Consider the following 15,510-nt stretch of genomic DNA (forward strand, 5'->3'; position numbering starts at 1 on the left):
GAATGTCGCAATCGCTAACCCTGTCAGCACTTAAACAACCCGAATTGACAATCATAAGTAGAGAAATCTAGAGCGAATTGGAATTACAGATCCACTCATCAGTGAGGGAAATGTCTGTAACATGAAAACGCGGTGCCGAAGCTACAAAACCGACTCTGTGGAAGATGAGCGGCTCTGATAAGTCTTGTTTCATACTGGTTTCATTTTCTAGACGAATTTACGTCCCAAGAGTGAAACACGGCGAGAGTGGATGAAGATTTGTGCATCTATAGCGTCCTATTCCATGAGCCCCACGTAATTCTACAAGATGGTATTATTTCAGAGGCATATGTGACTATTTTGGCTGATCAGGTTCATCCCACGCTACAGTGTTGCTAATCATGATGCGTTCCAAGACGACAGGCCTCATGTCCACACCGCTCAATTAGTCCATGACTGGTTTCGTCAGCACGAACTGTCGCCTCCCCCCTGGCCACCGTAGTCATCAGATCTCAGTAGTATTGCGGAAAAGGGTGCTTGACTGGTATCGGCCTCCTTCGTCGTTAACTGAACTTCCCACTATTTTGCAGGGAGGGTGCTAGAAAATTCCCTTGAAAACTATGCAATACATATACACATCAATTCTGAGACCGCTGTAAGCTATCTTGAACGCCAAGTTTCCTGCACATATTAGGCTTCGTAATCTGCTGTATCTTTGGTGCTTCCATGTTTTTGTTTAACCCCTGTATGTATGCAAGTCAACTATTATACTAATGTCTGGTATTTAAGTCTATTGTCGTTTTTGTGTTCACAATGATTGACGGTTTACTTCAAATTTAGATCGTCATCAGACCTGGGATTATAAAGGAGTGTGCCCTTTGGTATTTAAATGTATCGTCGTTTCTGTGTTTACAACGATTAATGGTTTAGTTCAAATTTACATCATTTTCAGACGTGGAATTATAAAGGAGTGTGGGTGGAAATTTCAATCCGAACAGTTACAAATAAAAAAAAAATATGGTCAATATATAAAATTCAAATATCTCGCAGATCGCATCTCGAACTTGTTTTCGTCACTCTTCCATATTGGTGTGCTTACGACTACTCTACGAGAGGGCGTCATTTTTCATAGTTGAAGAACACTCGCAGCGTGCTCGGCCAGAGTCCATCATATCTCCTGCCTTTGAATGTTCATACGTTAGTCATGTAAGGAGGACGAGATCAGCGCGTGTAGCTGATGGGTTGCTCTCCACTTGCAACAGATACCGTTTACAAGTACATATATTTATCACATGTGTATGTCAGATAAGTTGTGTAAGATGTTTTTTGCTACTATCTCTTTTAGTAGCTTTAATATGTCAGAAAATCGAATAAAGATAAACGATAATGGTAACTACTGTAAACACAAAGGCGACATTAGTTTACCATAACAAATAATAGTATTGTAGTATGTTTAATTTACTGGTTTGCATACTTCCTTTTACAATTTAATATGTTTTAGCTTTGTAAGCGATTAAAATTACACATATCACATATATAAAATACTCAAAAAAGGGTTAAGTCAAGTGTGTAACATATTCAACCTAAAATTAAAAAATCCAATGTAGACGTAAAAAAAAGTCACAGAAATAAATGCGTGGACTGTTCCATCCATCTCATTGTGAATGGCTCCAGTACTTCTCCGTATTTCTCAAATTCATCGACAAATCTCATTGTGAATGGCTCCAGTACTTCTCCGTATTTCTCAAATTCATCGACAAATAAACAAGCATTTTGTTTCAGATTAACATCCATATCATCTACTTATTGTCGTCACATATGTTGGTCGTGTCAAATTCAGATTAAGATTATGAAAAATGAACTTTTCTCTTATAATTTCTACAATTAGCTTTCGTTACCAACTGTCCCTGTTCACTGATTCACCGTTCCTTTCCTTTCATTTTCACCACCTCTTTTTACGGCACAGGTGTCTAATTGTGGACTGTTGCTTTTCCCTGTTTCTGTTTCTACATATTTTACTATATTTGGAACCGTATGAATATAACAAAAATAAACACATAATACTGTACGGTTTTATTACGCATCCAGCGGTTGTGCTGCTATATTACCCAAGCGTGCATTGGTTGATTAAATGTATTACAAAAAATACGTATCAAATGTTGTCCAATAATTATTGTTTCACTAAATGTAAAGACGTATGGACATTATTCCTCTCATACATGCACCTAACAATAAATTATCAAGTTGACTTTACCTCTTAAAAAAGTATCCTAGAAATTACAAACAAAGACCGGATAACTGTAAACATACTCCACTTCAAAATATGCGAAAAAAATGTCTAGCGAAACAAATCAGTGCCTTTTTCATGTGCAAATTCTCTTTCTACATGAAAACTTAAACTGCCTTTAATTTTACGAAAACTGGTACTCCATGAATTTCCCTGCATTCCGTACTAAAGCTCTCGGCTCTTGCGATCCTTCCTCCATTTGTGAATCGCGGTGCTAGCAGTCGTCACTATTCATCAGGCTCTGAGAACTATGGGACTTAACTTCTAAGGCTATCAGTCCTCTAGAACTTAGAACTCATTAAACCTAACTAACCTAAGGACATCACACACACCCATGCCCGAGGCAGGATTCGAACCTGCGACCGTAGCGGTCGCGCGGTTCCAGACTACTATTCATCAGGTGAAACGTATTGTGAGATTTTCTGAAATGCAATCTAAGAAGTAATGAAAGTGTCAATCAGGAAAAAAGATAAAATTGAAAGGGCGACAGAAATGACTACTGGCAAGGAGAACGCCGCGCGGAGTGGCCGCCCGGTTAGAGGCGCCATGCCACGGACTCCGCTCCGCCTCCCGCTGGAGTTTCGAGTCCTCCCTCTGGCATGGGTGTGTGTGGTGCTTTTAGCATAAGTCCGCTTAAGTTAGTCTACGTAGTGTGTATCTCTAGGGACCGATGAACTCAGCAGTTTGGCCCCTTAGGAATTCACACACATTTGACAAGGAGAACATGTGGCAGTAGGGTTGATGTAAGTTTTTGTATTAACATGTTCAAAAATCGAGCAGCAATTCACCATTGCTGTGGTGGATTTGATCCAACTCCCAAAAATTCTCGAAAGAATAGAGTTTGAAGTTTCCCGAGCCAATTTAGTAACCTATATTAAGGTTGATTTCTCGACAGGAAGCTCTGTGGTAGAGTTGTCGCCTGCCATGTGAGTGGGTTAGATGTAATCCTGGACGACGAAAATTTTGAAACAAAGTCACATATTCTACGAACATTTTCGAGATGCATAAAATACATAAAAATGGAGAAAAAGTCGCTATCGCTCGAGACTGCTAATTCCTGGTTCGAGTCTTATTTCTGTTACTGTCTATTTCCGTTTTTTTCTGCTCAGATAGAATAACTATCTCATTTAAATAAAAAATTCATCATATGTACACTTATTAACACATACCTATTTGTAATTTTCTTGAAAAATACAGATATCATCTCCAATCACTTATCACACACAACCAGTTTTCATCCGAAATATAATTTCTTTACCACCGATCCTTTTTGGAAGGTTCTTAGTAAAGTGTTTAAAACAAAGCATTACAATTATTTATCTTCATGTGCTTTCATATTCATGGAAATGCTCGTATAATATGCACCTATGTAGCTGGGAAATGAAACTGGACCACCCACAGAGCAAGTGAATACTCTACCTCAGCAAACAGACTTACTCTGGGATATTAACGAAGGTCATAAAACTTAAAAGTCGATTTCGTCGAGAAGTTTTGAGAACTGTATTCAAATGCTTTGAAAGATTGATATTAGACTTCACAACTTCGCAGTCCAGATATGTAACAAAAAATTGATTGCCATGTGGTCTCCAGCCAGATTTCCTTTAAATTATAATTTCCTGATAGTGACGGCTACATCTATCTAGCAGCAAGATTACGCAGGAAAACAGAACCAAACGAAATTCCAGAAGAAAATTTACAACTAGATTTAACTATGAAATTTACTAGTCAGACAGATATTGGTATTAATAAGTTTACTGTTTACCATATTGTTATGAAACTACGAAACTGAAAGCAGTACTGTGAGAAATCTTCTTGTTAGTGACATTTGACTGAAATAAGACGCAACTACAGAAAATTTTACCGTGTTGTGCTACAGTGTGATAAAGCATTTCATGGGTCGAACGAAGAACGTCAATAATTTTCTAAATTCATATAATACTATGCCGATCGTTAGTTTAAATGGCAAATTTTCTGAGGTAACAAGCCATCTTGTTAGTTATTATTGTTAGTTATTATTGTGGCCAAATGGATTCAGAAAATATTCAATGTCATTTATTATATGATAGACTCGTAGCCCTTATAATTTTCTCCAGTGTGAAGAATCTGGAAGGATCACTTTGAACAAATCACAGCTAACAAGACAGGTAAAATTTCGTTTCGGCTCTTTCTGATACAAAAAGTCAGCCCAGTCATTGGGAGAAAAAATAATGTATTGTGCTATAACTCATGTCTTTAGACAGAATCGCACTGTTTCATCCTACACCGATATCATGTCTCCAGCACATCTAAGAATTCGACGTCCCTTCTTTCAGGCCCGTAAAATGTATTGCTGGTCCACCTAGAGCCATTACATTGATCGGCTACCTCTTTCAACATGTATTACATCATCCGGTCGCATTCGATGATATTTTGATATACAGCCAGCTAGCATTAGTACAAATATAAGTCTAATCGTATGTATATATATTCTACAACAGTATCGTATTGCTGAACATCTTAAAGATGTTCTCACAAGAAAGGAATTTTCCCTTCGTTTTACCAGAGAGAACTGTTATGAGCAATGGTGTCAGTGATCCTGCAGTTGATAGAAATATTTTCAATATTTTGTAATTTGTAGTTGGTAATTCTGTGCTTTATCTTTCACACGATAAGTGGGTGTTTATTTTTGACGCATAGGGAGCAGTCTCTTGCGTTCTGTTTCATCTGACCTAAGTAAGTCATAGTCATGCACTACATTTCATGTTCACCATTGGTGCAAATACTTTTAAGTTTGACACTGTACCTTACACATCTTGCTACGACTAATGAATCGTGTCGGTAAACTGCCGAATTCACTCTTGCGCATCTGCCAACAGTTCTCACACAAATACACATTAACGTAATACTCCATTACACTCATCAGTGAAAGTGGTCGTTCATCATTAATGTGACTAACTGAGCTATGTGTAACACCTCTCACGAGGATGGGACGCCATATTATTCCAAACCAGTTCCCAAATCAGTGCATGCAAGACAGTTCTCCTTTTGTTAAGTGCAGGATGAGACAGTGCAATTTTTGCGCTAACTTTTGAGTAGCTATTCCTGTATAATTCCAGAACGTTTACCGTGCTGTTCGAGCTTAGGGGAAAAACCAAGAGGGCTGAGGCGTGAATGGGAATTTGGATGTAGGAGTGTAGCTCGTGTAAAGTCACTGTTCCAGGGTAGCGTAATGGTTAGCACATCCAATCCCATCCCTTGTACGAATTTTTATTCACCACTTCAGCCTCCATACATGTTTGAGACTGGGAAAGGTGAGTGAAACCTGATACTTTAAAGCGTTTGTTTATTTATCACATAATAATTCCCTATTTCTATTTACTCCCTCTTTCGCTACAGCAGTGCGAATTCCTACCTGCTACTGCATCTCAAGTCTTCAGTGATTGTGTATTCAATGTCCTTACAAGCTCTTAATCGTGCTAGGCTAATAGCAAACTGACCTCTCTTGATAATTGCAAGTCACCATCCTGTGCTACCATACACCTTGATTTGCTCATGACACGTAATGACAATATAAACTGAAGAATGTTTACTCCCCTCCTCTTTGAGGTTGAGATGAGACAACACTGTAAAGTTATGGATGTGGGAATCTCTCAGTGCAGCAGCTCACTTCACTAGCTGAATGAGTGCATGGTATATTGTAAATTGGTTTGGTTCCTGTCGGAGAAGTGCACGCAAGAGAAATGCACGCTAGAAATGTAGTGAGAGAGTGAGTTGTCGTGTTGTGTGCGCAGGAGCGCCGCAGGTGCTGGGCGGTGACGAGGTGGTGGTGTCTCGCGGGGAGGACGCTCTGCTGACGCTGGTGGTGTGCGGAGACCCGCGGCCAGACCGCGTCTCCTGGGAGTGGGGCAGCCAACAGCTCAGGGAGGGCACCTCTCTGGGCCGCTACGAGGCCGACCCTCTCGCCGACGTGAGTACTCACTCTCTACACCACTAACACTGAAGGGACGGTCCCATACTCTCACTATATTTTGCTTGGCACCAAACTTCTGAAGGTAAACCAGCAGCGATCAAAACCACAGTTCAGGAACACATTTGAGCCGCTGACAACCCCAAGGTTCTGAGGCCACCGTTGTCAGTTTTCAGATTGTAGCAAGTATGCATGCTCCTAACATCTGTTAATCTTGGAGTGAAACAGCTTTATCAACCCTGTACCCTTACACTGTACATGTGAACATGTGCGAAAAGCTACTTCTCCTATTTCTCTGACAATCACTTCCATATGGGCCCAAAACACAAAATTATATTACTGCTGGAATATTCCGCTGCTACACTGACACCCATTTCTTCATAAATGTGGAAGGTCGTGGAGGAATGGCCCACCGTAACCTCATGTTCCATGGTTTCAACATTCCAATTTGTAAAACTGACGTCGTAAATTCTAGAATCCTTCAGATCGTTACCGGCCTTACCGCCAAAGCAGAAGTAGGTGTTCGTTGAAACAATGTAAATTTTAAACATTTTACAATGATGAAGGTTTTAACAGCTTCGCATGAACTGAGTCGTGGGAGGACACCATTTTATTCAAGTCACATCAAGGGATACCACAATTTGTTCTTTCCGCACAGTTTGTTGATGTCTTGCTAAATCTATGGCCCAGATACGTAGGATATCAACGTCTAAACACAAAGACCTAACAACTATTAGATCAAGCTTGAGAGACGTGGCTTAACAGGACTACTACTACTGCGACAGAATTTTTAACATTGTGCAGCCTTGTCAGCAACTGTGATAATTGGACATGTAACACATCAACCTCAGTTGCAAATAGAAACCAAACTTTACCCAGATTTCAACCAAAATAATTTGGCCTTGTTCAGAAGCGAGTGGCATGCAGTAGTTTAGTGTCGCTCGCTTCTGAAGAAGGCCTAATTATTTAGGCTTAAACCTCCGCAAAGTTTGGTTTCTATTAGCAGTTGAGGCTGACGTGTTTTATCTGAGCCGCAAGTCAGAGAATGTGCTCAATGAAAACGATGATACCAAGGATCTTGAAGTGTTGGGGTAGGTCGTAATTGCTTGTGTGTGTGGTACTTGTAGAATACGTTCTTTGTATTATGCTTCCAGCTTCACACTAATTACGAAGAACAAAACAGGGAAAAATAATAGCCTATATATGAAAACTTCGTGGATTAGCATTAACAATAATAATAACTCTAAATATTAAATATACACCACTTCCAAAAAAGTTTTGCATCATCTCATTTCCGAGGGACCCGGAATCTGTACGGAAATTTGGAATATAGGACAACATAAAACATCTTTTCCGCCCTTTTTATTGCTCATGAAAACCACACATTGCTTGTTGTAAAATCATACAGCGAGACCTTCAGAGATAGTGGTCCAGTTTGCTGTACATGGCGGTACCTCTAATACCCAGTAGCACATCATCTTGCATTGATGCATGCCTGTATTCGTCGTGGTATACTATCCACAAGTTCATCAAGGCACCGATGGTCCAGACTGTCTCACTCCTCGACGGCAATTCGGCGTTGATCCCTGAGTGGATGGTGGGTCACGTCGTCCATGAACAGACCTTTTCAGTCTGTCCCAGGCATGTTGATAGGGTTCATGTCTGTAGGACATGGTGGCCACTCTAGTCGAGCGATGTCGTTATCCTGAAGGAAGTCATTCAGAAGACTTACACGATGGGAGTGCCAATTGCCGTCCATGAAGACGAATGCCTCACCAATATAATGTCGATATGGTGGCACTGTCGATCGTATGATGGCATTCACGTATCGTACAGCCGTTACGGCCCTTTCCATGACCGCCAGCGGCGTACATCGGCCGCATATAATGCCACCCCAGAACAGCAAGGAACATCCGCCTAGCTCCACTCGCTGGGCACTGTGTCTAAGGCGTTCAGCCTGACAGACTTTCCCCCAAACACGTCTCCGACGATTGTCTGGTTGAAGGCATATGCGACACTCATCGGTGGAGACAACGTGATGTGACTCGTGAGTGGTCCATTTGGCATGTTGTTAGGCCCATTTGTACTGCACTGCATGGTGTTGTGGTTGCAAAGACGGATCTCGCCATGGACGTCGGGAGTGAATTGCGCATCGTGCAGCCTACTGTGCACAGTTTGAGTCATAACACGACGTCCTGTGGCTGCACGAAAAGTGTTATTGAACATGGTGGCGTTGCTGTCAGGATTCCTCCGAGTTGTAATCCGTAGGTAGCTCTCATCGACTGCAGTAGTAGCCCTTTGGCGACCTGAGCGAGGCATGACATCGACATTTACTGTCTCTCTGTATCTCCTTCTTAAGAAAGTTTATTTATTTATTGAAGATAATTTTCGGAAAGTTTGTCCATTATCAAACCATGCTGAGGAACGAAATACAGTGGGTGTTACAGTACATAACAATAAAGGCTTAACAAATTTGCAAACCTGTTGGAAGGTAGATAACTTACTGCATCCAGAAGTCTTGCATTACAACATGTGCATGTAAGTAACTCATCGCATAATATACAAACGCGGCAATATACTACTATATAGCATAAAGACATAAATATCACTTTATGGGAAAACGTAAACAGTTACTAATAGGTACCTGCAGCTACAGCATAATCTAGGACAGAGGCCAATAGGAGCAGTGTGAGTCAAGGGATTGGGACTTTTTATTGTAATATAAATGTATTTTACAGAAAGAATTTTTAAAATAATAACATAACAATTTGTGAACAGTCTACATTAATAAAAGATTACCAAATACAATAACACGAGGTGCATTCAACTACTAAGGCCTCCGATTTTTTTTCTCAGTACTGGAAAGAGATAGAAACATGCACATGGTTTTAAAATGAGGCGCGTTCATTGTCAATACGCCCCAGAGATGGCAGCACCGTACAGCAGATGGAATTTTACCGCCAACGGCGAGAATGAGAACTGTTTTAAGTACTTCAAATGGCGACGTTTTCCTTACTTGAACAGTGTGCAATCATTCGTTTTCTGAATTTGTGTGGTGTGAAACCAATTGAAATTCATCGACGGTTGAAGGAGACATGTGGTGATGGAGTTATGGATGTGTCGAAAGTGCGTCCGTGGGTGCGACAGTTTAATGAAGGCAGAACATCGTGTGACAACAAACCGAAACAACCTCGGGCTCGCACAAGCCGGTCTGACGACATGATCGAGAAAGTGGAGAGAATTGTTTTAGGGGATCGCCGAATGACTGTTGAACAGATCGCCTCCAGAGTTAGCATTTCTGTGGGTTCTGTGGACACAATCCTGCATGAGACCTCAAAATGCGAAAAGTGTCATCCAGGTGGGTGCCATGAATGCTGACGGACGACCACATGGCTGCCCGTGTGGCATGTTGCCAAGCAATGTTAACGCGCAACGACAGCATGAATGGGACTTTCTTTTCATCGGTTGTAAGAATGGATGAGACGTGGATGCCGTTTTTCAATCCAGAAACAAAGCGCCAGTCAGCTCAATGGAAGCACACAGATTCACCGCCACCAAAAAAATTTCGGGTAACCGCCAGTGCTGAAAAAATGATGTTGTCCATGTTCTGGGACAGCGAGGACGCAATCCTTACCCATTGCGTTCCAAAGGGAACTACGGTAACAGGTGCATCCTACGAGAATGTTTTGCAGGACAAATTCCTTCCTGCACTGCAACAAAAACGTCCGGGAAGGGCTGCGCGTGTGCTGTTTCACCAAGACAACGCACCTGCACATCGAGCTAACGTTACGCAACAGTTTCTTCGTGATAACAACTTTGAAGTGATTCCTCATGCTCCCTACTCACCTGACCTGGCTCCTAGTGATTTTTGGCTTTTTCCAACAATGAAAGACACTCTCTGTGGCCGAATATTCACCAGCTGTGCAGCTATTGCCTCAGCAATATTCCAGTAGTCAAAACAGACTCCTAAAGAAGCCTTCGCCGCTGCCACGGAATCATGGCGTCAGCGTTGTGAAAAATGTGTACGTCTGCAGGGCGATTACGTCGAGAAGTAGCGCCAGTTATAATGATTTCGGGTGAGTAGTTAGTTACAAAAAAAATCGGAGGCCTTAGAACTTGAATGCACCTCGTAAATGTTCATCAGGTAGCATGACGCCACACACTGCGTGTTATAAAACTAACACAAACGGAAACAAGGAACGGACGTGAGGGAAATCAACAATACAATTAAATTAGAACCAAACCAAGTGCAGTCCCTTTTTTCCTTTTTTTAAAGAGAAGATCGCTATAGCTGGAGGTCCTTTATTTATAGGATTGCCGATTTTGCAGCAATTTAGTTGCATCAACAGGTGCAGTCTGTAGAAATTGAGATAGGAAGACTTATGAAAGGCAAGAAAACATAACGAAAATGAAAAGTATACACTGGACGAACATACGAAATAAAGTGATATACAGGACATGAAATCCCGTCTGAGGCCTGCGATCATTTTAATAATTGGCCACCAATGCTATACAATCCCAATTATATCATGAGATGTTCAATTGACTCTTTTATTAGAGCACTTTACGCGTTTCGGGATTACACCCATGTTCATATATCGCAAACTTCAACTCCTTCCTAAGCATCCAGGCACACAGCCTTGACAACTCAAAGAAAGTGTCGAATAACATATGACTGCGACACAAGCAGTCCTGAAACAGAGCTTCAAGACGACATATGTGAAGTACACTAAAATATAGTCTACGATTTATGTTAGACGGGAAATATTTTCTACATGTAAAATTGTGAGTAACGCGATACACGTGTAACGTCATCATTGTCATAACAAGGGAAATATTTAGAGCTGGTAAGTTCTACTTTGCTTTGCTGCATAAATTTTTAATTCATCTATGCTGTTGACCTACATAGTTCACGCATATTAACTAAAGTGTGGCGGAGGGCAAAACATCTCCGTCATTACGTTTATGCGCTATTGACCGACATAGGTCAAGTACTAACATATAATCTACAATCTACCTTTGACAGAAATGTTCTTCCACAGGTAACATTTGTAAGTAACAAATTTAACAATTATACAACACAGTAAGTAGAACTTACCTGTGGAAGAATATTTCACAATCTAATTAATATACGCGACCCATGTCGGTCATTAGCATAGATGAATTTAACAATTATGCAGCAAAGTAAAGTAGAACTTAGCTGCTCTAAATATTTCCCTTGTAATGATAACGATAACGTTACACATGCATCGCGTTACTCACAATGTTACCCGTAGAAAATATTTCCCGCCAAATGTGCAACGTAGATTATATTTTAGTGTACTTGACCTATTTCGTTCAATAGCACGTACGCGTGATGACGGAGACGTTGTACCTTCCGTCACACATTAATTAATACGCTTGACCTATGTCGGTCCATAACAGTTAACTGTGATGACGGGGGCGTTGTACGCCCAGTTACATCCTAATTAAACCATAGATAATGATTAAGGTTTTAAATAATTAAGACAAGTAAGGTACTTGCTATTAGGCATGTTCCGGGGGGACCTTTACACGATGACCATATGTAAAGGTTATCCTTAAACTTTATCTACCCAACCAAGTAAATTTCCTACCATTTAATACAATTTGCGTATAGTTAACACAGATATGGACTTGATCTACATAATGCTTAGTTTGCTTACAACTACGGTTATCAGCTCCCCATACGTGATATACAGACAACCAATGATATACAGCCTAGACTCTCCACATGCGAACGCGCACGAGTTGCTATGTGCTCAGTGCAATTCCGCGTGTAATGGTCAGTGTCAACGTAGTTACCGTTGCCATCCGACCGCGTAGTGAAGAGTGCCGGGGCTGTACTTCAGCTAAGTAGTTTTAATTCGACATGGTACCACGGTACTATAGGTTTTCATTTTAATGTTGACTGTGCCTTACTCTGACATGTTATAGTAATTTTATGCTTCTGAAGAAGGCTATATTAATTTAGCCGAAACCTGGTAAAGACCAGAAAATTTTTGCAACTGAGGCTGATTGTTCAAAACATCAGTCCATCACAGTGAAAAGGATAGGACAAGAGAGCAATTTGTAGGAGGGCACATCAGAACAGTAAGCCGACTGATAACCCAAAATATAAAATAAAAGGAGGAACTTAGGACGTTTCAAACCCTGTGCACTTCTCATTGCTAAGAGGTATTGTCACAATCGCACTACATCTGTTGTTGTTGTTGTTGTCTTCAGTCCCGAGATTGGTTTTATGCAGCTCTCCATGCTACTCTATCCTGTCCAAGCTTCTTCATCTCCCAGTACCTACTGCAACCTACATCCTTCTGAATCTGCTTAGTGTATTCATCTCTTGGTCTCCCTCTACGATTTTTACCCTCCACGCTGCCCTCCAATACTAAATTGGTGATCCCTTGATGCCTCAGAACATGTCCTACCAACCGATCCCTTCTTCTGGTCAAGTTGTGCCACAAACTTCTCTTCTCCGCAATCCTGTTCAATACTTCCTCATTAGTTATGTGATCTACCCATCTAATCTTCAGCATTCTTCTGTAGCACCACATTGCGAAAGCTTCTATTATTTTCTTGTCTAAACTGTTTATCGTCCATGTTTCACTTCCATACATGGCGACACTCCATACAAATACTTTCAGAAAAGACTTCCTGACACTTAAATCTATACTCGATGTTAGCAAATTTCTCTTCACAAACGCTTTCCTTGCCATTGCCAGTCTACATTTTACATCCTCTCTACTTCGACCATCATCAGTTATTTTGCTCCCCAAATAGCAAAACTCCTTTACTACTTTAAGTGTCTCATTTCCTAATCTAATTCCCTCAGCATCACCCAACTTAATTCGACTACATTCCATTATCCTCGTTTTGCTTTTGTTGATGTTCATTTTATATATTCCTCTCAAGACACTGTCCATTCCATTCAACTGCTCTTCCAAGTCCCTTGCTGTCTCTGACAGAATTGCAATGTCATCGGCGAACCTCAAAGTTTTTATTTCTTCTCCATGGATTTTAATGTCTACTCCGAATTTTTCTTTTGTTTCCTTTACTGCTTGCTCAATATACAGATTGAATAACATCGGGGAGAGGCTACAACCCTGCCTCACTCCCTATCCAACCACTGCTTCCCTTTCATGCCCCTCGACTCTTATAACTGCCATCTGGTTTATTTACAAATTTTAAATGGCCTTTCGCTCCCTGTATTTTACCCCTGCCACCTTCAGAATTTGAAAGAGAATTTTCCAGTCAAAATTGTCAAAAGCTTTCTCTAAGTCTACAAATGCTAGAAACGTCGGTTTGCCTTTCCTTAATCTTTCTTCTAAGATAAGTCGTAAGGTCAGTATTGCCTCACGTGTTCCAGTATTTCTACTGAATCCAAACTGATCTTCTCCGAGGTCGGCTTCTACTAGTTTTTCCATTCGTCTGTAAAGAATTCGTGTTAGTATTTTGCAGCTATGGCTTATTAAACTGATAGTTCGGCAATTTTCACATTTGTCAACACCTGCTTTCTTTGGGATTGGAATTATTATATTCTTCTTGAAGTCTCAGGGGATTTCGCCTGTTTCATACATTTTGCTCACCAGATGGTAGAGTTTTATCAGGACTTGCTCTCCCAAGACCGTCAGTAGTTCCAATGGAATGTTGTCTACCCCCAGGGGCCTTGTTTCGACTCAGGTATATCAGTGCTCTGTCAAACTCTTCACGCAGTATCGTATCTCCCATTTCATCTTCATCTACATCCCGTTCCATTTCCATAATATTGTCCTCAAGTACATCGCTCTTGTATGGACCCTCTATATACTCCTTCCACCTTTCTGCTTTCCCTTAGAACTGGGTTTCCATCTGAGCTCTTTATGTTCATACAAGTGGTTCTCTTATCTCCAAAGGCCTCTTTAACAGGGAGTTTCAATATGCTAAAAATTCTTAGATTTGCACGGAAATGTTTTCCCTTTAAACCAAACTGTCTGCAGTTGTTTCTAACTTTCGCAATGGCCGCGCATGGTGGCCGCGCCTTATTAGGTGCCTTATCACTGATAGTACGGCTCTCCCCGTAGGAGGTTCGAGTCCTCCCTCGTTCATGGGAGTGTGTGTGTGTGTTGTCCATAGAGTCAGTTAGTTTAAAAATTGTATATGCTCAGGGACCGATGACCTCATGGTCCCGGCGGAAGTTCGAGTCCTCCCTCGGGCATGGGTGTGTGTGTTTGTCCTTAGGATAATTTAGGTTAAGTAGCGTGTAAGCTTAGGGACTGATGACCTTAGCAGTTAAGTCCCATAAGATTTCACACACATTTGAGCATTTTGGAACCGACGCCCTCTTTAGTTTGGTCTCATAAGACCTTACCACAAATTTCCATTTTGCTTTTGCAAAGGCTTGCTATGGCTACTGGAGGAAAATTACTTGATTTTGTCTTTTCAATGACAAAGCCTTATTCCATGTGACTGGGAAGCTGAATCTTCATAACTTGGGCAACTAGGGCAAAGAAAAATCACAGAAGATTGTCGAACGCATTTGTGATTATCGGAAAGTTATTTTCGGTTGTTTAATGTCATCATCAAAGGTTTATGGATTATTTTTCTTTGCCACTTAATTTGGGAAAGCAGCAAGGCAAGATAATTAATGTCGTCATTGACATCGACCCTGATGTGTTGTGACGTATGTGGCTAGATTTTATCGTATTGACGTTTGCTACGTCACTAACAGTTCCGGTAGCGTGCTCTTGCAATTTGAGTTAGAAACTTGGAGAGATATTATCTCCATTGACATGCGTCTGCTTGCTTTATACTGCCTTTCGCGCAGTCGCTTTCTTTAAACCTGGGAAGTAGTTGTGATAACCCCGTGTATTATTAGAAGCCGCGTACGTAACGGCGTCACCCATAGCTGCGCCTCAGAGTGACTGAACCTTGCGCCTTGTCGCTGTGTTCTGCAGGACGTGCGGGAAGACTGCTACGAGGCGCGACTTCGCGTTCGAGAAGTGTCGCCCGCCGACCAACGCCAGTACTACCTGACAGCCGAGAATGACCGCGGCAAGGGCCGCCACGCGCTCCACCTGCTCGTCAGGGGTGAGTACCGTAACACACACCACTCCACTAGAGCAGCGGCACGTTCCAGCTGCGTGCACTTACATAAGAGCTGTCTACTACAAGAGGGCCGTTAGCAGAAAGACGTAAGGCAGAGATAAATAAAGGAAATTGCTGTTAACAATCACATTTCATGAATAAATTGGATCAGAGAATAGTAGACTCGAAGAAAGACAACCAGCAGCCTTTACGAAACAAA

The 15,510-nt window shown here is 41.3% G+C and overlaps 1 protein-coding gene across 5 annotated transcripts in view; it reads left to right on the plus strand.

The window, feature by feature from the left end:
• LOC126272556 (irregular chiasm C-roughest protein) overlaps nucleotides 1–15,510 on the plus strand; it is a 1,094,042-nt gene that overhangs the window by 1,049,529 nt on the left and 29,003 nt on the right. For all 5 annotated transcript variants that reach the window (XM_049975476.1, XM_049975475.1, XM_049975479.1 and 2 more), the window contains 2 exons: nucleotides 6,037–6,212; nucleotides 15,161–15,293. In XM_049975476.1, coding sequence (XP_049831433.1) covers nucleotides 6,037–6,212; nucleotides 15,161–15,293 — 309 coding nt within the window. The remainder of the gene's footprint in view (nucleotides 1–6,036; nucleotides 6,213–15,160; nucleotides 15,294–15,510) is intronic.

The sequence above is a fragment of the Schistocerca gregaria genome, chromosome 5, assembly GCF_023897955.1.
Source record: "Schistocerca gregaria isolate iqSchGreg1 chromosome 5, iqSchGreg1.2, whole genome shotgun sequence".
Classification (NCBI taxonomy): Eukaryota; Metazoa; Arthropoda; class Insecta; order Orthoptera; family Acrididae; genus Schistocerca; species Schistocerca gregaria.